This window comes from Meriones unguiculatus, chromosome 2, assembly GCF_030254825.1.
Source record: "Meriones unguiculatus strain TT.TT164.6M chromosome 2, Bangor_MerUng_6.1, whole genome shotgun sequence".
Lineage (NCBI taxonomy): Eukaryota > Metazoa > Chordata > Mammalia > Rodentia > Muridae > Meriones > Meriones unguiculatus.
Window position 1 is genome coordinate 162,488,798 of NC_083350.1, and position 25,726 is coordinate 162,514,523.

The window sequence follows — 25,726 nt, forward strand, 5'->3', positions numbered from 1 at the left end:
TGCTGATGTTATTACCCAAGGTAAGGGTTATTTCTTTTTTCCGCTTCGATTTTCTAGTTGCCCATCACAATTCTCTTCTTCAGACATCTGTCCTAAGTAACCCCGTATGATGTCCTGGCTGATAGAATTTTGGCTGCATATTGGAGGTGGGATCTCTTGTGTGCTGGCCCTCTGCACTATGCCACCTCTGCAGCATAAGGGTCTGGTGCGCACAAATCCTGCTGAAGTGCAGGTGTAAACCAATTCCCCTGTCATGATTCTCTGAACTGCCAACTCATTCTCTTATGTTCTTCCCATACCTCATAAACCTTTGAGCTGAAGGACTGGCACCTGGTACTGCAATTGCTTGCATGTTTATCTCCACAGACGCCTGGAGCACTTTGATGACTGGAATCACACATCTCTCTGTATTCCCAGCACTTAGCACACTGCCTGTTAAGGAGCAAGCACTAACAAACCCTGAATGAGTGAACCTCATGAGGCACAGAGGTCATCCCTGGATATCTCTAAATCAAAATTTCCCCACGTGTTCCAGAATTTCACTGATATGTGTTAATTTATGGGAATGAAGCATTAAGGTAACAAAGCTCTTTAAGTTTCTGTCAACCTAATAAGCAATTTTTTCCTTATACCACTGCCATGTTAAAAAACAACAACAATAACAACAACAACAAACACAGCTTTATGTGACTCTTTGTTACCACAATAAAAACCTCCCCATGCGAACATGCTGGAGAAGGAAGGTGAGTTGGGAATATATCAAGCTTTGAGTCTGTTCACTTCCAGCTTTGAAGCAGCAAATACTCAAGTCTTTTCAAGGTATTTACTAAAGGAATTGGTACCTACACACAGCGCTGCTCATCCCTGCTGGAGGGTTACCAGCTAGCAACCCAGCGAACTTAGCAGTTTGCGGAACTGAAGCAAACATTTGTCTAGATTAGAGTATATGAGATTTAAAGGTGCTTTTCAATCACAATATCCTTTATGAATTAGAGTTTCATCCATCAACATTACAGCAAAAGGAGGTAAGGTCTCAGAGGGCTGTCTCATTACAAGGCTTGTAAACACTGTCCTTTAGAAAGAATTGGTTTATCACCTAACAAATCAAAATCTGATTGAGAGGAGAATTTATTTGAGATCATCTGTCTTAGAAGACATGTTGAACAAATGCACTTCTTGGCCTCTTTAGCCATTCATCAAGAAATTAACGAGCGAATGCCACAAACCACCAGAGTGCCTTAGACTTGCAATGGAAATCACAAAAAAACTAGTAAAGCTGGACAAGAGAGACAGGGATGCTTACTTCCGAGGAAAATATAAAAACGGCATGGAAATGAAAAATTTCACAAGAAAAAGTACCATGGACTTGTGGATAGATGAATGAATTCAAATGCAAAATCATGTTTCAAACACAGGAAAGCATTTTCTGTAGACTTATTCGTAGTTATAATACACATCTCTCTGTATTCCCAGCACTTAGCACCCTGAAGACTTCCTTCCTTCATAAGTTTCTCTCAATAACAGGAAACCATGTTAATCCAAGTATATTCTAGTTAAGCTAATTAATTAACTTTTGTTCATGCTGGAGATAGAATGAAGGGTCATAGATGCTAGCAAGCCTTCGATCACTTGAACTAAATCTTCTGTTCTGACAAGGTATGTATTAGAAGTAAAGTGACAGGAGAACTAAAATGTCTTCAGCATTGCTCCTATATCCCAGCACCATATAGCTTTATTGTTATTGCTTTAGTTTTTACTGTCTTAAATGACCATAAGCTAAAATATATTGACAGAATGAACACACCTGCTTTTGTTGATACTATCAATGTGGAAAAAAACCAATTAGTTTGTTATTGTTTTATATTGATAAACAAATACCATAAAGGAAAATATAACCTGGCTGATTTTGATTGAAGGGATTATTCTACAGTTAACTGTGGATATTAAAAAAGAGCAGAAGCCCCAGGGCTGAAGAGGTGGCTTAGTGCCTAAGTCCTTTAAGCCTGTCATATGTGATTTCTTTTGTGAATCTGGCTTGTTTCCTAATGTCAAACTTTTGGATGTCATACACAGATCAGCATTTATTTTCAAAAGTTTTTTTTTTTTTAGAGATTTTTCTCAGCGGTATTTGTCTCCCTTTTGTTTAGTTCTGGTATAGTATTTGGAATAGAACCCAGGTCCTTGAGACTCTACCGCTGATCTACATCCTCACTTTCTTAGTGGAATTTATTTCTCTCTCAGCCATTGGGTAAAGTGTGAACAAATATTTGTTGAGAAAGCACATGAAAATAATATTGTTATAACTCACCAACTAATCACATATATATTGTTGCTTAAATTAATTTTGGTTACATGTCCTTCAGTTTTCCCTTAATGTGAAAACTGAACTTTCATTTATTGTTTATTCTTTCCTTTTTTATCTATAATAAACTTTTAGAAGCAAAAGACACCAATTTCTTAACTTTAGTTTCCAATCTGTAAAAGAGGAATAATGAGCATTTTCCCAACCTAAGTTTCAAGGGATTACTTCAAAATTAAAATGAGATAATGGATGTTTATGCATTTTGAACGTCATTAAACCTAAACTAAAGCTTTACTGCTCAGGATATTGCTGGACAATATTCATACAAAAGGACAAAAAAAAAAAAAGCAGGCAAATGTGAGGTTTATAAATTGAAACTAAGACCGGCCTGACCCTGAAGTCCTAAGCATACTGCGTGGCCAACATTAGTGCATTGTTAGTAACAGCGTCCTTTGCTTTGTGGGAGATTTCCTTCCACCATGCTATGTACGTAGTCTGCTCATGGTCATTACAAAGCACAGGGCACTCCAAGCTTATCTAGAGTAAACACTTCTTACACAAAGAACAATATGCACCTCATGTGCTGAAACAGGACATAGTGCAGAGAACTGGCATTTAAATACTTCCCCCTAGTACCATTTTATTAATTTCATTTGTTACATTATTATTAAACAAGTCACATAAGAATCATCATCATTTTTGGAGTCTAGGGCTTTATCCTAGGGCCTCATGTATGCTAGGGAAGCACTCTAAAATTGAGCTATATTCCCAGCCCCTTTTTTTGCTTTCTGAAAAATTTTGATACAGGATCTCACAAAGTTGCTCAAGCCAGCTTTGAGCTTACAGGGAAGACCTGGCCAGCCTTGAAATAGTGATACTCCAAGCATATCCTCTGGCCTTGATGGGATCACAGGCACGTGTCACCAGTCCAGCACAGCATCAACATTTCTCATGGCTTTTGAAAATTTATACTGGGCTGTGCTAACAATATGAATGCTTAAAATCTTGGTTATCTGAAGGAAAAGAGCTTATCTTTTTTAAATAAAAACAAATTTAACAAATAATTTTTGTCATCTTATGAAAGAAGTCTTTGTAGGGAGGCTGGTAGACTGAAAATTTAACTAAAAATTAATTTTGCCTAAATGTATGCTTGGAAAATTCTAATGTTTATAAACATCTGAAAATTAGCTTCACAAGAGGGCATTCTTTTCAAAAGAGACATTTTTTGGAATATGCCTAATTTCAGAAAAAATTTGTTTCAATTTGTTTTGAAAAGCCACCCTAACATATGTGTGTGTGTGTGTGTGTGTGTATGGTAAAAGAGAGAGAAAGAGAGAGATAAAATACTGTAATTAATCTTCAAACTAAATATGTTTTTTAAAAAGCACCAACGATACTTTGGGAAATGTTAAAATAAAGATTTTTTTTCTAGTAAAATTCAAGTCAGAGGAACACCTACCTTTACAGAATAGTGCTTTTTGTATCTCTTCACAATATTATTTAACTTTCACCTAATGACATTAGGCGAAGTGACATGACCTTGTGTGTCAGTCCATTACTGAGCACCATATATTTCTGAACATCGGATGGTGACGGGTGAAAGAGTGTGTTTATTGTAGAGAAGCACACTGCTCCCAACTCTGGGCACTGAACTTAGGCACATGTGTGAGATGTATGTGTGAGCATGTACATGGAAATTCGCTGTAATAGTCACTTATGAGCAAATGTTTCCCTTCTCAGTGATTTTAATTTTAGAACTAATTTTAGAGTTTAATTTTAAACATAGAACACACATGTCCTCCTTAAGATAGAGATATAAAAGGAGAGATTCTTTTTTAACTGAACCATTCTGTGAATAGAATACTCAGAGAAAGAGAGGAAAGAAAGTAAGGAAAAAGAAAGAAAAAATACCACCCGGGAAATCTCCAGTGAAAACTCCACAACACTCCATTATAGACTGGAGCCCTGAAGCACATTACTCTCCTTTCACATGTGATCCCCCGAAGCTTCATCCCATCGGCGTAAACTTCACTGAAGAAAAACCTTCCCCACAAGTGAAACAGGCTGCTCACAATGGCTCAGTGTGTAACTGACACACCTTCACGTAAAGGCAGAGTGATTGCTAGGCAAGTTTTGTAAATCAGATATAAGAGCTCATCAGCCTGCACGCTCTTTTTAGCTGTCGTATTTTCGTCCAAATGAAGAGGATCTAAACACCTTTCCACTGTAATTCATTACTGTTGACACAGTTTAGTGAGTGACCACAAACAGATATTATATAACAGATTCAGAAACGGCACTTGGACTTGCATCATTATTGATGGCACATTATTACCTTGCATACAATGGGAGCAGTGGACCCTTTGTGTTTCTACCAAGGATGAATGTGCAGACATCCCCCATCCCTTCAGGTAGGCTGCCCTCTGAACAGTTGCAGGAAAATCGCTAGTGTGTAACAAACATTCAGTATTAGCAATGTGGGTACTAATTATAATTCAGAGTCCATAGATTATTCCCAGTGTTAAAATCCTTTTTCAGATTAGTTATGTTTATAATGACTGACTGGACTTTGAGAGAGAGAAGAAAATGGCTACCTAACATCAACAGTTATTGCTCAGTGGAAAAGGACACCAAGGACACTTGGAAGTAAAAGAATTGGATCAATATTAACGCGATTTTCATTTCATGCTTCCCCAACTCCAGTAAGCTGACAATATACTCTGATTATGTGAACTGCCTGAGAGTAACACAGGTTATTAGAGCAGGAGGTGGAAATGGGAGGCACTTTTTATATTGACAGGCCTGCTAATAGAGTATACTGATTTTCAAAGACATGCAATACATTTTCACAATTTGGTTCTGACAGCAAAAACAGAATTTCATTTATTCCTAATTCAAAATATTCATATGTAAGCAATATTTCTTAGAGCAGACCAACAAAGGGGATATTCATAAACAGCATTTTGAAGCAGAAAAATGCAATTAAAAAGGTGCAAGAAAATGTTATTGCATTTAAGTGAACTTAAGCACAATATAACTAGGAAACGTTAATATAATAATCTAATAGAGTCAATGCAGAAAACTGTATTCTATGCATTTTAAAGAAAATTTGATAGTATATTTTAAAAATATATTTATCATATCAACTCTATGCATTTTAGTATAGATATTTCTCATTAGATTTCTGTCTAGCCATAAAGTTAGGGTTATATACAATTATTCAGAATAGGATGTTGTTGTATTGAAAGCCATGTGGCACATTTTATTTGAGGAGAAACAAACATTGCTCTTGGTGATCCTGGAACTCAGTTTCATACAGGTCAGGACCATATGTGCTTAACTATGTGCCCAAATCCACTGCCGGGTCTGATCCCTAAGATAAAATGCATAGAAGAACAGTGATGAGAGCTAAGTGTATTTAAGTGCAAGAAAAGTGGGCCATCTTCCCCTTCTTTAAGCATTGTTTTTCCCTTAGGAAAAAAAAAAAGAAAGGGATGAGTTGGGGCAGGAACTTGGAAAAGAAAGAAGCCTGCTAAACTTGTCCTCAGAAGGGTTGACAGGAGCAAACTGTGGGCCTGGAATCTTAGCAAATCTTGTAAAGGAATAAACATGAAGTAGATGACATGAAAGAAAACTATAATGGTGGGGCAATTCCTAGAGCAACATGGGAAATTTGCTTTAAGCATCTCAGACTTCTGGTAAAGGGGTAGAAGATGCTCTGGATGCCTAAGCAACCGGCTCAGACAGAGAGAAGAAAATGATAAAGCACAGCTAGGATGCTGTTTTATAAAGTGCAGGTTCTCTGGACAGCACTTTATAAAACATGACAAGGGCTGGAGATGTTGGTCAGTGGTAGAATGCTTCCTAACATGCAAGGGACCCTGGGATCTACCAAGTATTACAAATATATGAACATAAAATATATATGCAAAATAAATAAGCAAAGGCAGTATAACAAATAAGTAAATTAAAATGACAAAAAAAATCTCCATATGTTTTCAGAAGTGACACTTTACACAGCCCACGGATGATACATCTTCCTGGGCAACATGCTGTGAGAGATAACAGAGACTGCCAGGTAAACGCCCTGGAGCATTCCACCGTGCACGGCGGTCTCGGGGTGGTCTTTAGCTCTATCCACCACATCACTAGGTCACCTTATTTCTGTGCTGTTTTTCTTTCCCAAACATAAATCACTCAACAGCTCTCTGTCTATTCATAGTCTCATTTTCATGTCATCTCCCCACAGCATGAGCTACTGTTTCTTTGAGTGACACTAGTCTTCACTTTGGTTTTGTTACTCTGTATAGGGTTGGCCTTTTCTCCACAGGCCCACTCCATTCACTGATTCAGAGAGAGTCACTTTATGTTTTCAACTGCCACTCGGACACATTACCTTTATGGAGCTCACAGCACTGCAAAGCAAATATCTACTATATTTTCACATGTATTACACATGCAACTGTGTGTAGATATTACCAGAAATTGGTATAAAAGAAGCAAACTTGTTTCCCTTTGCCAATTGGAAGAACCTGTCAGTAAGCTCCTTCGCCAAACATCATGGTAGCTTTCTCTTTAGCATCTCAAGATGCTTTAAGTATAATAAACTATAAACAGAAAAAACTCGTCTCAGATCTTTAAAATGCCACACTTGCAGATATGTCTTCAGAAAACTCATCCTTCAATTTAGTTTCTAAAACAGATCAAAGATGTGGTTACACATCATGCAAAGACCTCATCAAATAAATAAAAAACAGGGACTGGATTTTAATGAGTGCCTAGCTCTATAAAACACAGGTGCACCAATGGGATATATAAGAACATCTGGTTTGGTTTGTAATTGGTTTTCTTTTATCTGAACATATTAAATATCTAAAATAAAAATAATTTTGCTAGACACTGACCCCAAAGACTTGCTCAGGGCCATCAGTTTCTTTCTTACTGAGTCATATCCCCAGTCTTAAATACAAATACTTCCTGAATTTCTGTCATTAACACAATCACTGAGTCCATCAAGTTAGGTACTTAATCCTCCCTATCTTGGTGATTTCTATTGTATTGTACTGTATTGTATTGTATTGTATTGTACTGTATTGTATTGTATTGTACTGTATTGTATTGTACTGTATTGTATTGTACTGTATTGTACTGTACTGTATTGTATTGTACTGTATTGTATTGTACTGTATTATATTGTATTGTACTGTATTGTATTGTACTGTATTGTACTGTATTGTATTGTACTGTATTGTATTGTACTGTATTGTATTGTACTGTATTGTATTGTACTGTATTGTATTGTACTGTATTGTATTGTACTGTATTGTATTGTACTGTATTGTATTGTACTGTATTGTATTGTACTGTATTGTATTGTACTGTATTGTATTGTACTGTATTGTATTCTATTGTATTGTATTGTATTGTATTGTACTGTATTGTATTGTACTGTATTGTACTGTACTGTACTGTATTGTATTCTATTGTATTGTACTGTATTGTATTGTACTGTATTGTATTCTATTGTATTGTATTGTATTGTATTGTACTGTATTGTATTGTACTGTATTGTATTCTATTGTATTGTATTGTACTGTATTGTACTGTACTGTACTGTATTGTATTCTATTGTATTGTATTATACTGTATTGTATTGTACTGTATTGTATTGTACTGTATTGTACTGTACTGTATTGTACTGTATTGTATTGTACTGTATTGTACTGTATTGTATTGTACTGTATTGTATTGTACTGTACTGTACTGTATTGTATTCTATTCTATTGTATTGTACTGTATTGTATTGTACTGTACTGTATTGTATTCTATTCTATTGTATTGTACTGTATTGTATTGTACTGTATTGTATTGTACTGTATTGTACTGTATTGTATTGTATTGTATTCTATTCTATTCTATCTATTCTATTCTGTTCTATTCTATTCTTCTATTCCCTCTGCATGTTGGCAAGCTCTATTCTCTCCACCTTCACATCCCTCCTGATCTTGGTGATTTCTAATTTTGGTGATTTCTATTCTTTCCACCCTTAATTCCCTGCTCACCTGGTAAATGCAGAATCTTCTCCTGAGACAATTTATAAGTCATAGCTACTCAATGATACCCCACTGGCCAGCCAGTCTCCTATGCTCCTGCAGTTTAGTTCCCAAACCCAGCGTCTAGAACTGGGTGGCACACAGAAACTCTTCAACAGGTGCTTTTCACTTAGCATAGTTAAAATTCTGAATCTACTTAAAGCTTAAGTGTCTAAATCTTCAACATAAAAACAGGTAGCTTTTTGGAACAGTTTTTGATACGTGAAATGCCATCTATGTGTAAATGGGTGCTATAAGCATATTTGTAGCTTTTACTACCCCATTTAAGGAAATCTACTTAAGACTTTTTACTAGCCCATAAAACTGCAGGGTGACGACAAAGATAGGACACTAAGCTTATGAGGTGCTACCACGAAGAGCTGGCATGTAACTGCCGACAGGTCTTTCATTCTCTTAAAACAACTGCATCAATAATTTTTCAGGAAGTTACTGGAACCCAATTTCAAAACACTAATTTTTATTCTAAACATGGAGATCCAATTAATAATGTACCAACTAGAGCAGGAGGCATAGTCATGTTTCTTCATAGTAAGGAAGTGAGTTCTTAAAAGCTGTAATAACTGCAAACCGTTGGAAGAATGAAGACAAATAATATCATACTTTCTTTTCATTGCTGCATTGCTGCATAGCATTGTTTCTACTCTCGGTGCCTTTGTATTTCCTGAAGACTGCATGTAACACATTACACTAGCCATGCATGCAGCAGCAAGCTAATTTAATTCCAGCTCATTACAGAGATGCTTTTTGTATATCAAGGTCATAACTTGATGGCTTCACAAGCTTAGATAAATCAGGTGTTAAGCAGACACATCTCTGAGAAACCTAAGAATGTTCTCATTTGCAGTTCTCAGTATATCTTATTATTTATTACAAAGAAATGACTGATTAACTTTGTCATCTTTGCTCTGTGTTTTTTTTTTTTTTTTTCCTCCCTCAGGCTGAGGCAGCCTGCCCTCTTCTGTAGTGCCAGATCAGACCTATTTAAGATGATGTCTTTGATCACAGACACGGAGCACTTGCGATTTTAGGCTTTGATGAAATGTAGCTCCACTGTAATTTTATGGAAGGAAAACAGAAGCCCAAATGATGACTGACAGTCAACAAAGAGAATCAGACTTACTAAGAGTTTGCCCTACTCTTTGTCAGACAGTATCCATACACTCTAGAATATACCAGAAGTTGATGAGTCTAGGTTTTACTTTGACATGTAACACTTATTTCAGTTACTTACCTATTAGTTAATTGTGCCCAAAGAATAAACTATGCAGATGAGAAGGTGAGTTTTAAAATATTTTTCTTATGTATTTCCACTGCTATGGCTTGTAAAATTCCCAAAATCAAATTTTTACTTGAAAGAAATTTTAGCATTAAAAACTACCTAAATCACACATTCATTTCAGGCAAAATTAGCACACTAAGCACCAAGAAAAACCCCTACATGCCTCTAGGTTTTTATTAATCACATTCCAACACCAGAGACTAAGACTGTGTCAAATCATACTGAATCTTTTGCACACGACAACCTCATAAATTATTCAACTCATTAGTGTTACTAAAAAGCAGGGAAAACTCCATCACTGCAAAGGCTATTTTCCAACTGAAAAAGGTCAACTAAAAGTTTTAGTAATAAAACCATAGAGAAAACTTTAAAAATCATTATGAATAAAACCATGGCCTTTTGTTTCCTTAAAACTATATCCAACTCTGATTGTTTACTCATTTAAAGAAAGAATTAACATTTTAACTTGAGACTCCAAATAAACTGAAATTAATGCCATGAAATCTGAACTACAGCCAGTGTTCTTTCCCATCGTGGAAGCATAGCTCTATTATAATCTAAGCTGTGTGACTGGGTTTAGGGGATAAAGAAAGATCAAGTGACAGGAGACATTTCCAATAACCATGAAGCCTAGGGCCTCTCCTTCACTTCTGTTGTCCCCACCGAGGTGCGTTGTTTCCAAAGTCACAATCTACACTCACAGATAACTCAGCCTGGGCTTCAGGGTGCAGGAATGTTTCACCCACTAAGATAACACTAACTGTTTAAGAAATTGAAAGAGGATTTCTCAGTTTACAACTGAGTCTTCAACAGTTGTGATTAAAATATTATTTGGTTTTGGAAACACTTATGTTTCTATCATATAGGTAAATAAAAAATAGTTTTCACCAGAATCCACAGCAGAGATTGTACATAGCCCAATGGCAAGACAGGATTTAAAACATTTAATCATAAGAAGGTAGAAATGTTGCAATTATTTGGCAAAGAAGAAATATATTGAATTTAGTTTGTCCTTGGTGATCTTTGGAAGTGTGCACCCTTGTCCTATGGAGGACCCTCACCTACCTACCCAACATCCCAGGTCTACTAGGTGGCTATTGATCTGCTCCCTGCCAGACTTCAGCTTACATAAACATACTTCAGTGTTTATCGAAGGGTATTCAGACAATGGCTTAAGTTTTATATATTCTGGTTTTATATTAATGTCCCAAATATAAAACTTTTCTTTAAAAACAGAATCTGCTTTCAATTAAGTCTACTTTTATTGAAGGAAGTCTTTGTAACCACTCCTGGCAGTTACTTCCTCTTTAGTCTGAAGAAGTACTTCAGGAGGAGTGTAAAGGGCAAGCAGGGCTGGAAGAAGTTGGTTGGTTGCACCTCCCCCTTCCTTGTCTGTAGGCATCCCTTCCCATTTTCCTGTCCCCTGCTCCCTTTCTGACAGCAACCCTCTCCTCAGTCCCTGAGGTCCACAGATAAGAAGCTCTGACGAAGGCTTGTAAAGGTGTACTCTGAAAGTGCTCAGGGAAGGAGTGCTGTACTATGTTATCTTTGGTCTTCCACACCATGACATGAATTCTGGAGAAGGATGATCATATGACTCTACCATAATAACTGTACAGATGTTTTGAATATTTGTGGCCTAGATATGAGGTGTGTTCCTAATTATTGCCAAATAGAAACTCTTCTTTCTCTTTATCAAGGATCCTAACAGAAGGGGGACCACAGGTTCTGAATACTGTCCATCATCTAGTACTTAAAATTAATGAAAAAACATACTTAAAATTTCCACATAATCCACAGAAGATTTGCTAGCACAGCCCATCCATTTCAAGATATACAGGAGTACAATTTATTTTGTTCAGGTTTATTAACAATAGCTTCTATGTGACTAAAATATGAATCTTCATCTCAAAGGGATTTTTAAGGCCAATCAAACACAAAGAGAACCATTTTCCAGCAGGAATAAAATGAATATTTTCATATCCAAGGTCTCTGAAGTAAACTGTGGAGTATAGAAGGATACCTCTACAGAATTAAAGCTTTTATAACTATTACCAATATAAACTAAACTCTCTTGCAAATTGTTTGTAGACAAGTCTACTTTCAGATGAAATAAATTCATGCTGAATTGGTTAAGTGAATTAAATTAGAGAGTAAATAGAGTACATGCCTTTTATTCCCAACACCCCAGATGCCTCTAGACAAAGGAAGGCTCATCTGCATAGTGAATTCCAAGCCAGTTTCAGGAACTAGGAAGCATGGCCCGCCTAAGCAGGCAGGATTACTAAGCATCAAGAATGTAACAACTCACTTCAAGTTGACTTTAAATCCTTAGGGTGCTAAATTGGGCTTTAAAGTTGATTTGAGAATTCCTTACATTAAGGACTCCTATGATTTGTTGAAACAGTTTTCATATTTACTTCCACTGTATAATTAATATGTAATTTACTTTGGGTAACAGCTACACTGAAACTCTTACATATAGTGGTTATTTGATAATGACTTGTATTATGTTACACTCACCTCATTAAGAACAAGCATGGTATGGAGTGATATAAACTAGACCATGCAGAAAACTATTTACCAAATATGGTAAAATTTAAAATAGACAGCTCATTTAATTACTCTCAAGTAAATAAAGAGGAATATAGCAAATTAACTGTAAGATTAAGAGTGGACAACATAAAATACAGAAATAGTATTATATTAGTATTATTATACTATATTATATTATATTATATATATTATATTATATATTATATTATAATATATATTATATTATATTATATTAGTATTATTATAATAGTATTATTATTATTATTATTATTACCTTGGGATATATGTCACAAGAAATTCTGACATAACCAATCAGACTTAAATTTATTAGAGCCTTTAAAAATGGGTAAACGGGACCAGTGAGATATTTCAGTGGGTAAAGGTGCTTGTCATTAATCCTGATGAAGCTGAAATTAATTCCCAGGACCCACAGGGTGATAGTAGAGAACTGACTCTCTTTGACCTCCACATGTGAGCAATAGCATGTAAACATATGTGCCTGTACTTGTGCATACAGGAGCACGCACACACACACAAATACACAATAAACAATGTAACAATTTTTTAAAATGGCTAACTAAAAATGTAATTAAGAAAACTTCTTAAACAATAATGTAGATTTTTCATTAAATGATGATAATATTTTTATTAAATATTTAAAAAGAAAGAACTTTGGTCATAACCAAACCTTGGGCAGAGTGCAGGGAAGCATACGAAAGAAGGGGGAGTTAGTAAGACCTGGAGGGGACAGGAGCTCTACAAGGACCAAATAAATCTGGGCACAGGGGTCTTTTCTGAGACTGTTTCTCCAACCTAGGACCATGTGTGGATATAACCTAGAATTCCTGCTCAGACGTAGCCCATGGTAGCTCAGTATCCAAGTGGGTGTCCTAGTAAGGGGAACAGGGACTATCTCTGACATGAACTCAGTGGCTGGCTCTCTGACCTCCTCCCCCACCTCCCAAGGAGGAGCATCCTTGCTAGGCCACAGAGGGGACATTGCAGCCAGTCCTGATGAGACCTGATAAGCTAGGGTCAGATGGAAGGGGATGAGGTCCTCCCCTATCAGTGGACTTAGAGAGGGTCAGGGAGGAGATGAGGAAGGAAGGTTAGGATTGGGAGGGAAGGAGGGAGGGGGCTGCAGCTGGGATAAAAAGTAAATAAACTGTAATTAATATAAAAAATAAAAATTTAATAGAAAAAAAGAAAAAAAATTTAATTTTAAACTGTGAAAAAAAAAACACGGTAAAAAACAAAAAAGAACAAACTTTGGGTATAGCTCTCCTGCAGTGTGGTCGTTGATGAAACTGTGAATGCATGACTGTCATGGAATACATTGGCACTAGCAAGACACTGGAAACCTGGGAGCTGAACTGGCTGAACTGTCTACTATGTCTACTTATCTGTCATGTGTGTACTGTGTGGATATGCATGTGTTTGCAAGTGGTTATGTGGTCACATATGTGTATAGGCATGTGGATTACACCAATGACTTTCTTAATCAATTTTGATTGTGTGTGCATGCACTTGTGGACACCATGTCTTCCTTGACTACTTTCCGCCTTTTCTGTAAAACAGGGCCTTTCTAAATCTGGAGTTTATTCAGCACTTAGACTGGTTGGCAAGTGAGCTTCAGGGATCTGCCTGTCTCTGTTTCTGCAATGCTGGGGTTACGGACTTACACTTTTGTGTCCTACTTTTAAGTGGGTACTGGAAATCTAAACTCAGCAAGACCTTACTGACTGAGCCTGCTAATTTTCTGAACTCAAATCTGAGCACGACGGAGTCACAGTCTGTATAACCTCACCTCGGAAGTGACACTTGGCATGTTCGTTACTCTCTATTCTTAGTAAGTTAATAATTAGGGAAGGAATTGTATATGGAAGTGAGTAACAGCAGAAATGAGGGAGGTGGTTGGTAGGAGTAAGACAGGCACAAAAAAGATAATGGAGCAAATCTGATAAAAATGTATTATGTATGTGTATGAAAACATTGAAATAAGCCTATTAGTATGTCTACAAAAAGTAGGGTGAGAATATTATGTGAACAGGTTACTAACAGAACATTTAAGTTATATACTCATTCATATACATTCGTAAATAGAGATATACCATATATGTCTATGTAGGTATACACTGGGTGCGCACACACATGCACACACATGCACACACACACACACACACTGGTGCATAAAACACACAGATCTTGCAACAGGCTCTGTGTAGTGACAACAGTAGGAAAATATAACACACACACACACACACACACACACACACACACACACACACCTCAGTATAGGATTGCAACATGTTTACATGGCTTGTCGCTATAAAAATTTGAAAGACCCTGAAAAGAAATTCATTTTACTACAGTTTTGGGCTATCTGAAGAATGTTAGCTTATGACAAGATGTGCTGATTTTAATCTTTTACAGTAAGCAGGAATCTCTTAAATAAACCTGATTTAAGAAATAGAGTTCAGTTTGACCCAGAAAGTGGGGAAGGGCGAGGCAGAACAATACTTTTGACTCTTAACACAGTGAATATTACAGAACACTGAAAAACTAAATTCTCACTACAAAGGACACTCCCTGGGAGTGATTCTGCTATTAAGGCACTGGCACTCACCATACTCTACTGCAGATTTGAGCAGGGCTTCAGCATGTGTGGAGCCAAAGGCATTTCGAACAAATCTTCTCCTTCGGCGAAGATCATCCTCCCAGTAATCCAGGCGCCAGAAATCATGCAATTGACTAGATGTGGAAAATAAAAGATATTTATGTCATTAACAAAAAGTCAGAACTAGAAATTCTTTTCTTCCCTAAAATTAAAATGTTCTTTCATTGGAATCTCTGGAAAGTGAGGTCACCCTTGCATGAATATTCTATCATAATCAAATGGAAGTTAAAAGAACTGCATTATTTCCTTACACTGTAAATGCTTAGCTGTTTTTCTTTTCTTTTTATAGTGTTCTTTTCTCTACCAAAACATTGATCATGAGGCATTCAGTAACAAAAAAAATCAAATTGCAAACATTAATGGCAGTTTTCTTTCTTTTATAGCTTATAACAAGGCTGTAAATCACAGAGTAGACCTTACTACAAATAGTCTGCAATTTAATGACTGTGGCTTAGTAGACTGAATTGAGAATAATAAAATATTGCCCATGTGGCTGTGGTGGAGAAATGATTAAAATCATGTGCTGAAATATTCATTGAAGTAACTCCCTGCTGCCCACAGCAACCTGAGAAAAGTGCAATTTTATCCATTATTAATAATACCAAATTAGTTGCAAAAATTTCCAGTATGTGGTAATTGTCTTTGTAAATTATTATTCTAATGCTAACGCTCCTTAGATGATTTTACAGCTTTCATCTAATATAAACCATTAACAACTACGGTTATCACAGGGTAATATTGTGTATTACATGCTGAACCATTATTAAAACCCACAGTGCATTTCAGAAGCCACTGAAACATGCTTGCTACATATCCAATGCAGCATTTTGTGATGGAACTTGGTTTTCAATTTAACTTCAATAAACACTGGTGATAAAGTTTAGTTTAAAAAGTTAGGTTTTCTGTTTACACAATGTAGACTAATATAGTAAAAAAAAATGATACTATAACTTTTGTTAGCAGCGTTGTCTTAAAAACATGCAGAAAGCTTTCATAGCAGATTTTATTCACTTTTTATTTTGATGCCTCACTGCAGGAGAGCACAGCAGGGCTTGGTTTTGTTTTGCTCGTTACTGCACATCTACCACCATGCCTGGGATAAGTATACTTTCAATAAGGAGTCAATGGAGTAATTTCTTAACTTCAGAACATCTATGGCTTGGGGCTGGAGAGATGGCTTAGGGGTTTAGAGCACTTGCTGTCTGTAACTCCAGTTTCAGAGGTTTTGTGTTAGTTCCATTGATGTGAAGAGACACGATGCATGACAAAACATTTAATTGGAGGCCGGCTCACAGTTTCAGAGGTATAGTCCAGTATCATCATGGGGGGGGGACATGGCAGCATGCAGGTAAGCACTGGAGTAGAAGCCAGGCTACATCATGATCCACAGGCAGCAAGAAGTAAGAAACGAAGCATAATGAGGAACAAGACAGAAGAATAGCTGGGCAAACTCCCAACTCTGAATCTTCATGTCTGATGTCAAATGCTCTTCAGATCTCCACCCCTTTCAGCTTTGTTGGCTGACCACACTTCTTTCTTTTGGGCTGGCTCTACTCCCTGTTAGCAGCTCTTCTCGGCAGGTATCCCATGACTCTGACATCTCCAAATCTTGGGGTCTCCAAGGCAATCTAGGGTTTAGCTTCACAGCTTCACACAATGGTCTCTCTGTGCCTCCATGCAAGGACATCTCTGCCTCAGAAGCTTTCCTTAGCAGCAGACGGGGATTCCATAACCACTTTCTTGTATCCTTGATTCTACCGCTAGAACCACATGGCAGAAACTGCCAAGTTCTGCTGCTTGATGGGGCTGGAAGTTGGTCCCTTGTACAATTACAACTGCATCACCTTTCTGTTGCTGTTGGTTTCCTTCACTGCTCAATCTTTTCTTTGTTTTCACTAGTTGGAAGCTTAAAGTATTGGGTTGAGTCTTACCCTGACTCCACCACTCCCTGTATTCCCTTAGGTATCAGGTTTTTCATTAAACATTTTATCTTCTTGAGCATTGGAATTAGCTCCATTACATTTCCTGGTGCTTCTCCCATCCTACCCAAAATTGTTCATTTTGTATTTTTCCTTTCTCAGTTTGCTCCTTTACATTATAGATACGCATAAAGGTGGCCACCAATAATTATATAGCACAGTCAATATTAGGCTGCCTTGAGACCACTTCTGCCAATGTCATTAATCCCAAACTCTTCAACTCAGCCTCAGGAACATTTTTATGGCAAAGATCAAAACAAAACAAAAAACCCAGCCACATTCCTTGCCAGTATCACAAGAATGGTCTCTAGGCCACTTACTAATATTCTTCCCCTTAGAAACTCCTTGACTTGGTCCCCTGACAAGCTCAAATAACCTTTAGTACTATTTTCTATGCTCCTGCTAGGATAGCCCCTTTAATCCCTGCCTAAAGTGTCCAGCCTCTTTTCAAGTCCAAAGTTCCAAAGTCTCCCATATTACTCCAACAAGCAGCACGGTCAGGCCTGTTACAGTGATATCCTACTCTTGGTACCGACTTCTGTCTTGTCACTGTTCTATTGCTGTGAAGAGACACCATGACCAAGGCAACTCTTATAAGAAAACATTTCATTGGGAGTTTGCTTTCAGTTTTCATTTTCTTGTTTAGATTTTGTTTTTATGGTGCTTGAGTTTATTTAAAAGGGTAGGTTATTCTCATAAACCAGACAGAAGACTGAATTTACACGATAAAGCAAAACCAAAGCTGGTAACTTGTTGGACATTTAGCAATAAAAAGTGTTCAGGAGATCAGATAAAAGACTAGAGTCAGAACAACAACAACAAAAATACTTCACTAAATGTACACATGAGGACCTGGACTTCTACTGTGTGAAAAAAGTGGTAATCAATGATATAAAGAATTCTGTGTATACAATCTAATCCTGCCCAGATCAAACAAAAACATGTATCACACACATTGCTAATTAAAAAGTATGTTCACACAAAGAGGCACCAAGTATATAATGTACTTCTATTAAACTCATGACTTCATACAGTGAATTTATGAGGTCACCTCAGTATAATCCAAGAGGTAAGTTGTTAGAATGGAAACTATAACAGGTCAATGAGCAGGACTCTAATCACTCAACAAAAGATTGCATATTAAAAACTGGAGCTTGCAGCTGTCTGTTCTGTTAGCATCTTTCCTCCTCCTTTTTCTTCTTTTTGTACCTGGGGGCTTTGCATATGCGAGGCAAGTTCTCTACTGCTGAGCTTCATCCCAGCTCTAAACTATACACTTGAGTATTGTATGCTGCTAACTTGAGTATCTGAACTATATAATTTAAATGGGTAGACTGAATAGTATATAAGTTATATTGTAATAATATAATTTGTCTCCTCCTTTCGGACACACTATGGATTGTACTTCTCCCATCTACTTTTTTTTCCTTTTTTTTTTGTTTTTAATGAGACATGATCTTGTTATATAGCTCAAGCTTGCATTGACCTGGCAGTAATCCCCACACTTCAGTGTGTCAAATGCTGGGAGACAGTGCTGGCCAACATGCCTAACTCTATATGCACATTGATGAAAAGCATGCGGATGTGACTTCTTGACTAGTTACTTATGAGCAGCTGCAAGTCACATCCAGACAAGAGTCCCAGAGACAGTGGGTAGAGTGTTGTGGCTCTTTCGCTCCACACGCCACCTAGGTTTTAAGATGTCAGAGTGACTTCTGGGAGCAGAGCCTTCCCAAGGACCTTTGTTGGAATGGGTGTGAATGAGAAATAAGATTTTCTTGAATTGAATCCCTGAGGTATTTAGGTTGTTTGTCACCTCAGTATAATACAAGAGGTAAGTTGTTAGAATGGAAACTGTAACAGGTCAATGAGCAGGACTCTAATCACTCTACATATGCAAATTTATTTAATCCTCATAAACTGCAAATGTGAAAAACACCACTATTACAAACCCTTATAAGAAAGGAAATAGAGGCCAGGAGGGGTTGATGTTCTCAAGATCAAACAAGTACTTAGTGGCAGAGCCAGTGTGTGTCTCTGGTAGTCTGATTTCTTAGCTATAGTTACTGCAAACACAATTAAGAAAATGAATTCTCTTGAGGATGTGACATTGAAGACGGCTGTTTCCTGTTTCCTTACAAGCAGAGCCAACTACCCTGAATGAACACTGGCAATTATGGAAGAGACACAGTGAACTTTGTAACCTCATGTTAATGTCATCTAGTAATTTTTAGGAGAGATATATTTATATTTCTTTTAAAAACTCTTATTAGCATATGTTAACTGTATAAAATCTAGTATAACTGTATAAAATGTATAAGTGTATAACTGTATAAAATTTAGTCTCTTTCATATGTCTTTCTTTGGTCATACCTCTCAAGATAAATCTTCTTTCTATTATCAATATGAAGGGGAGATATGTCTACTTGATAAGGGGAGGGAAACTCATTTAAGAGGAAATCTTTATTCTTCCCTCAAAATAATTATTTATTTCAAAGGCCTCAAAGACTTATGTTTGGAACTGTGGCAAAATGATGGCCTTTTGCTAGTCTGGGTGTTGATATGTTTGACTTTTGAATTTGGTTTTGATTTTCCTTTTTTTTTTTCCTCAGAGAAGTCAGTTTTGGCTTATTTGTTTGTATGCTTTTTGCAACAGGGTTTTTGCTTGTAGACTAGCTGTCCTAGAACTTGATTTGTAGACGAGACTGGTCTGGAACTCACAAATATCTGAGTGCCTCTGCTTTCTGAAATTCTGGGATTAAAGGCATACACTACCATACCTGATGAGAAATCATGTTTTTGAAGAAAAACAACAAAGCATTTATCTACATCTTTTTGCTCTGGAGTTCATTACCACATTCTTTAAGTCCATTTTTTGGTACCATAAAGAATAAAGTGATTTTACAGTCTTTAGGGGGAGCGTGAGAGCTGTCAATATGAAAATTCAAGATAAGAAAATCTGTCCACAAAAATGGATCAGGTTCTAGTTAGTGTTCATATAAGACAGAGAAGCAGTCATTTTAAATGTGATGATGTCCAGGGAACTAAGTTTCTTTTTAATAAAAGCAATTTGCAGTTTGGAGATCAGAAGCCTCCTGGGACAATTTTCAAAGTCGTTCTTCACTTATTTTAAAATAAAATATTAGCATGTGTTTTTAAAGTCAGCTCCCCTGTTGCTCCAGTTGAACTCTGACACCCAACAGGGCCCAAGCACCTGCAACTGCTAGCCTGAGTTTCTGCTGTAGGACAGCTGGACAAATCAGACTAATCAGACAGCAGCAGAAACTGGCTTATCCTAGGGGTCTCCATGGAAAGGAGTCCCAAAAGATGGCTAAGTGACGCAACAGGGAGGCAGTGACTCCCAATGAAGTGACCCAAGGTGACCTGGAATAATTACACTGCACGCATCTGGACCCTTGTGAATATTGCTCACTCTGCAGAGTTGGTAATGCTGTGCCTCTAGATACCTCTGGTACTACACCATCACCATTCCTGATTGGAAATTACCTAGAGAACAGAAAGTGCCATTAATCTACATTAAATGCTTTCATATTTCCTTCCCGACCTTTCCATATTCCACAGCAGCTCTGGCTTATTATTTGCACTATTGAATTTGTATTGGAAACCCTTCAGATTCATGTTTTGCAAACCACAGTGTTTTAGATGTTAGCTGTTGGCAATCTAGTATGGTGAAGCTCAGTTGGGTTGGTGCTCAGTAATCACACAGACTGGCATTTCTACAAGGCAACGTGCAAACAAAGATGACATGCATCACTAGGCAACAAATAAGCCTAAGACACTAGCTTACATCTAATTCTGTTTATAAGACATACATTCTCTATAAGAACATTAAAAATGTTTTTAGAACTTATAAAAAGACTGGATGCCGAAGACAATTTCTAGAGGTGACACTAATTCTTTCTTTTCTTTTCTTTTTGATTGGGTTGCTTCTTTTCCAGTGTACTGCATTGGCGTAGGCCTACCAAGTAAACATAAGCCTTGCCTGTGCCTTCAGATCCCCAAGTAAATGACAATTTATTAGCCTCCTTGCATTATTAAAGAAAGTCAGTGATACTTCACACAGAATATGAATAATGTCAACCTTAGCTAAGTTATAAGTATTGATTTGCAAATAGAAAACTGAAGCAAAAGGTTGCTTGTGATTCTGCCTATCAAACCCTGCTACTATCCACATCTCCTTCTTGTACACAGGCTCCATTTCCACCCAGTTCCCGTTAATGAAAGCACTGTTACATACAGTTGTATGCAAAAATGTAATGAAGTCATATGGATAAGCAGCTTGACAAATTAACATACATAATTATATCTAAGGGGTCCTAGTAAGAAAGAAACAGATTATTTTTTTTCTTTCTTCTAATAATTTATTTTTATTTCACCCTACATTTATGCCTTTGTTCTGGGGCATATGCACACATATTGTGAGGCAGAAGTCCAGTCCATTTTTTCCCCCATATGGTATATAGTGGTACCAGAAGCATATGATCAACCATAATTAAGGCTAATTTTTGGCACTCTTGTAAAAAAAACCAATTTTCAAGGTATGTAGATTTTTTTTCTTTCTTGGGTCTTGTGCTAGTGGTTGCCTGCCTCTTAGTCTTTTGGTGATTTGAATACACAATGTAGAGAGGTCATTTTCTCTACCCTATTACCCTCCCACCTTTTTTTTTTATTAATTACACTTTATTCACTTTGTATCTATTCCATAAGCCCCTCTCTCCTCCCCTCCCGATCCCACCCTCCCTCCCCTTTCTTCACCCATGTCCCTCCCCAAGTCCACTGATAGGGGAGGTCCTCCTCTCCTTCCTTCTGATCTTAGTCTATCAGATCTCATCAGGAGTGGCTGCATTGTCATCTTCTGTGGCCTGGTAAGGCTACTCCCCCTCAGGGGGAGGTGATCAAAGAGCAGGCCAGTCAGATTATGTCAGAGGCAGTCCCTGTCCCCATTACTATGGACCCCACTTGGATACTGAACTGCCATGGTCTACTTCTGTGCAGGGGTTCTAAGTTATCTCCATGAATGGTCCTTGGTTGGAGTATGAGTCTCTGGGAAGACACTTGTGTTCAAATTTTCTGGTTCTGTTGCTCTTCTTGTGGGGTTCCTGTCCTGTCCAGATCTTACAATTTCCCACTTCTTATATAAGATTCCTTGCACTTTGCCTAAAAGTTGGCCATAAGTCTCAGTGTCTGCTTTGACAGTCTGCAGGGCAGAGCCTTTAAGAGGCCCTCTGTGGCAGGTTCCTAGCTTGCTTCCTGTTTTCTTCTTCTGATGTCCCTCTTTGCCTTTCAGGATGGAGACTGAGCATTTTAGTCAGGGTCCTCTCTCTTGATTAGAAGAAACAGATTCTTTTTTTTTAAAAGTTATTTATTTATTATTTATACAGTATTCTGCCTGCATGTGTGCCTACAGGCCAGAAGAGGGCACTAGATCTTGGATGGTTTGGAGCCAACATGTGGTTGCTGGGAATTGAACTCAGGACCTTTGGAAGAGCAGCCAGTGCTCTTAACCTCTTGAGCCATCTCTCCAGCCCGAAGAAACAGATTCTTAATGACTTTAATTTGGCAGTCAATAACACAGATGCAGTCTTCAACTAATATACACAGTTAATTTCACTTTTCTATGGTTTTTGAGTTTATTCTTATAATAATGGGGAAGCTAGAAACCACCCTCTGAAAATATTTCAGTATTCCATGTCCCCCCTGATCTGAGACGGGGTTTATTTTGTAGTCCAGGATAGCCTATAATTATGGCCCAAGCTAGTCCTGATCTCATTGTCATCTTCCTATCTGCCTCTCAAGTGTTGGAATTACAGCTATGAACCACCCTGTTGGGATTGAGATGTTCTGTCACGTTTTATTTCTCTACATACATGTCATAAAATGTCTATATTTAATATACTCTACATGATTAGTACAATAGTACATACATACACATTACATAGTAAATACACATTATGTATGTAATACAGTATACAACCTACATACACTATTTTAAAGAGAAGGCAGCTGACTTAACACAATACAACTGGCTTTGGATTGGTCTCTTCACCTTTGTGGCGTTATCACTCTGAATCCCTCCTCCCCTGCTTTGTGTGTTAGTGAAGCTAGGCCTGTGACAACATCTCCAGTTCTTTTCCATGTACAAGAAGAAACTGAGCAAGGAAGACAAGAAGCCTCTCTCCTGCCAAACCTCTAGAAACCTGGAATGGCAGCTGAAGTCTCTGGTACAAGTCAAGTGGTTTAATAATTTTCAGCTAAATTTAAGGGATGGAATCACTATTCCTGCTAACTTCACATTCTTGTTTGGCAACAAAATAACACTATGTGCATTGATAACATGAATCAGAAAAGATAGAGATAATGCAAATTTGAAATGCTTCAAAGATATACTACTTAGGCTAGGCCTAGTAGGGCAGGTCTGTGATCCCAGCTATTCAGGAGATTCAGGCAGGCAGATTTCAAGTTCAAAGCCTGTACTACAGAGTGTGACACTGTAAAAGAAAAAAGAAGGGAAAGAAGAAAGGAAGGAAGGCAGCACAGAAGGGAGGAAAGACTACCCCCTAACAAAAGGCTCAATAAAAAATATAAACATATAAATATGAGTAATATTTTTGTTACCTCTTTGATAAAAACAAAGTAATTTTCCAAAGAAAGAAAGAAAGAAAGAAAGAAAGAAAGAAAGAAAGAAAGAAAGAAAGAAAGAAAGAAAGAAAGAAAGAAAGGCCCTTTTTACTATGGTTTACTATGCACAGGATGCTCTGTTATTTAGGTAAGGAAGCTGGCCAGTGATCTTTTATTGTTTTAGGACTTCCAAAATCACTAGCATAGCCTTCCCAGTGTCTCACACCACAAGAAAGGGTTTTTCTGAACTTGAGCCTCTTCCTAACGCAGGCATTTCTGACAGACAGCATCAGCACCCAGTCCCTTCTCTGCACAGACATCAATTCTCTAATTGTTCCCTTGTATTTCTGCACACACTGCAGTTCTGTTAGTTACAAGTTCAGAAACCTCTACTCCAATGAACTTAGTTCCCAAGACCAAAATCTTACATCTTCTGTGTCTGTGTGTCTTTAAATGAATTAAAATATTCAAAGAAAACTGTAAGGTCCACATTTTTACTCCTGGGGAATTAACTGGTCATCAACTGCACTGATTTTTATAGAAAACATATTAACACTGGAAAGTCAACAACACATATTTGCGTGCCTTACAAAAGACAAAAAGCACAGAAAGGTCAAAGGTCAGGTCGCATAGTGGAGCACATTACACCCTTAGCCACCAAAAACTACCAAAGCGAATGAACAGAGATGGAATAATAAAATGAGCATCCTCAGCCAGGAGTGGAGTCACACACAAAACAGACCACTCTATCTGTGCTCTTTTCTTTTGCAGAATCCAATAAACTCCCATTATACTCCTTTTAAATGGCTCCATTACTAGGATTCTATAACAACAGCCTAATCTCTTGATAATTATAATAAATGCTTGTAATCAAAGTAGGGACCATTTAGCATAGGAAGGAGAAAAGCTGTTTTCCATCAAACTCACTATAGTTCTATGACCTCTGAAGCATTCAGCTACAATGCAGCTTTCCATCTAATTTTTGCACAAATAAATATTTAAGAAAATACCAGATCAATGAGACTTTGACCTGAGGCATTTTAGCGCAATTTTTTGTTTCAGATTTTAAAAATGTGTTAACAATTAAAATAACAGGACATGTTTGTTTTAGTGCACACACTTCTAGAATTTAAGTGATAAATGACTTGATTAGCGACAATATTTCCTCAGGGAGCAAACATAATAGTTACTTTAGGAAATGACACTGTGGTGATGAGCTACCCACAGTGTGGTTGCTTTAAGGAAGTATCATTTTCCTGGAGCACAGCACATCTCAATGCTGAAGTTGCATCTGGGCTTTCTTGATAAGCGGTGCTAGGTCATGGAAGTAATTTAAGGCTGGGAAAGTGATGGCAAATGACTACATAGGATCAGGATGGCATTCATCTGCATAGATTTTACTTGTTAGCTGTGAACAGCAAGAAGCCAGCTGTGACGAGGGTAGAAAGAAACTATCAACCTGGGCTACATTCAATGGAGAACTATTTCATTTTTTAAGAAGTGATTTTTATTAATTCTTAGCAAAGAATCCTTTCTCAACGCTCATTCCTACCTATATATAGTGTTTCCAACAACTGTGAAAAGTGATGGATCTAATTTACAATCAAATAAAACTTTTGTGCTCAGTTGTGGGAATAAACAGAACTATGAGGAGAAAATTAATAAAGAGAAGGAAAATATAAAAAACAATACCTTCAAGGCAGAAACAACTATGTTTTACTTGATATCTCTAGAGGCACTAAGAGGGAGTTAGTGACAGCACACTGAAAGCAAGACTCCTTTGTGAAAACTTGTACATTTATTTAACTAAGCACAATCACTGAAAATGACCTTTATCCAACCCTTAACCGCAGCCTTACAATGATCTAAAATGACTGCCAGACACTCTTTAAATAACATTACTTAAATAAAAGTCATTACCCAAGGGGCAGTATTAAAGCACGGGAACGAAAGACAGATCTTTGCTCATCAAAACAGAGGAGGGACTTGGTAACACACTCAGTATCTTAGAATGGCTATGGGCAGTGTGTTTTTCACATTCAAGGGGGGCCTATTTGATACTTGATGAAAAGAACTGTCAAAGAAAAAAATTATAAGATAAAAATGCTGCTTAGGATGTAAAATTATCTATGGAATTGTTATAGGCAAGGGTTTTCTCAAAGCAAGTGTTACCTAAATAAA

At 37.3% G+C, this 25,726-nt stretch overlaps 1 protein-coding gene across 2 annotated transcripts in view; it reads right to left on the bottom strand.

Annotated features, from left to right (window-relative positions):
• Positions 1 to 25,726, bottom strand: part of Nbea (neurobeachin) — a 525,499-nt gene that overhangs the window by 190,041 nt on the left and 309,732 nt on the right. For both annotated transcript variants that reach the window (XM_060378339.1, XM_060378338.1), the window contains exon 38: positions 14,877 to 15,001. In XM_060378339.1, the coding sequence (XP_060234322.1) occupies positions 14,877 to 15,001 (125 nt within the window). The remainder of the gene's footprint in view (positions 1 to 14,876; positions 15,002 to 25,726) is intronic.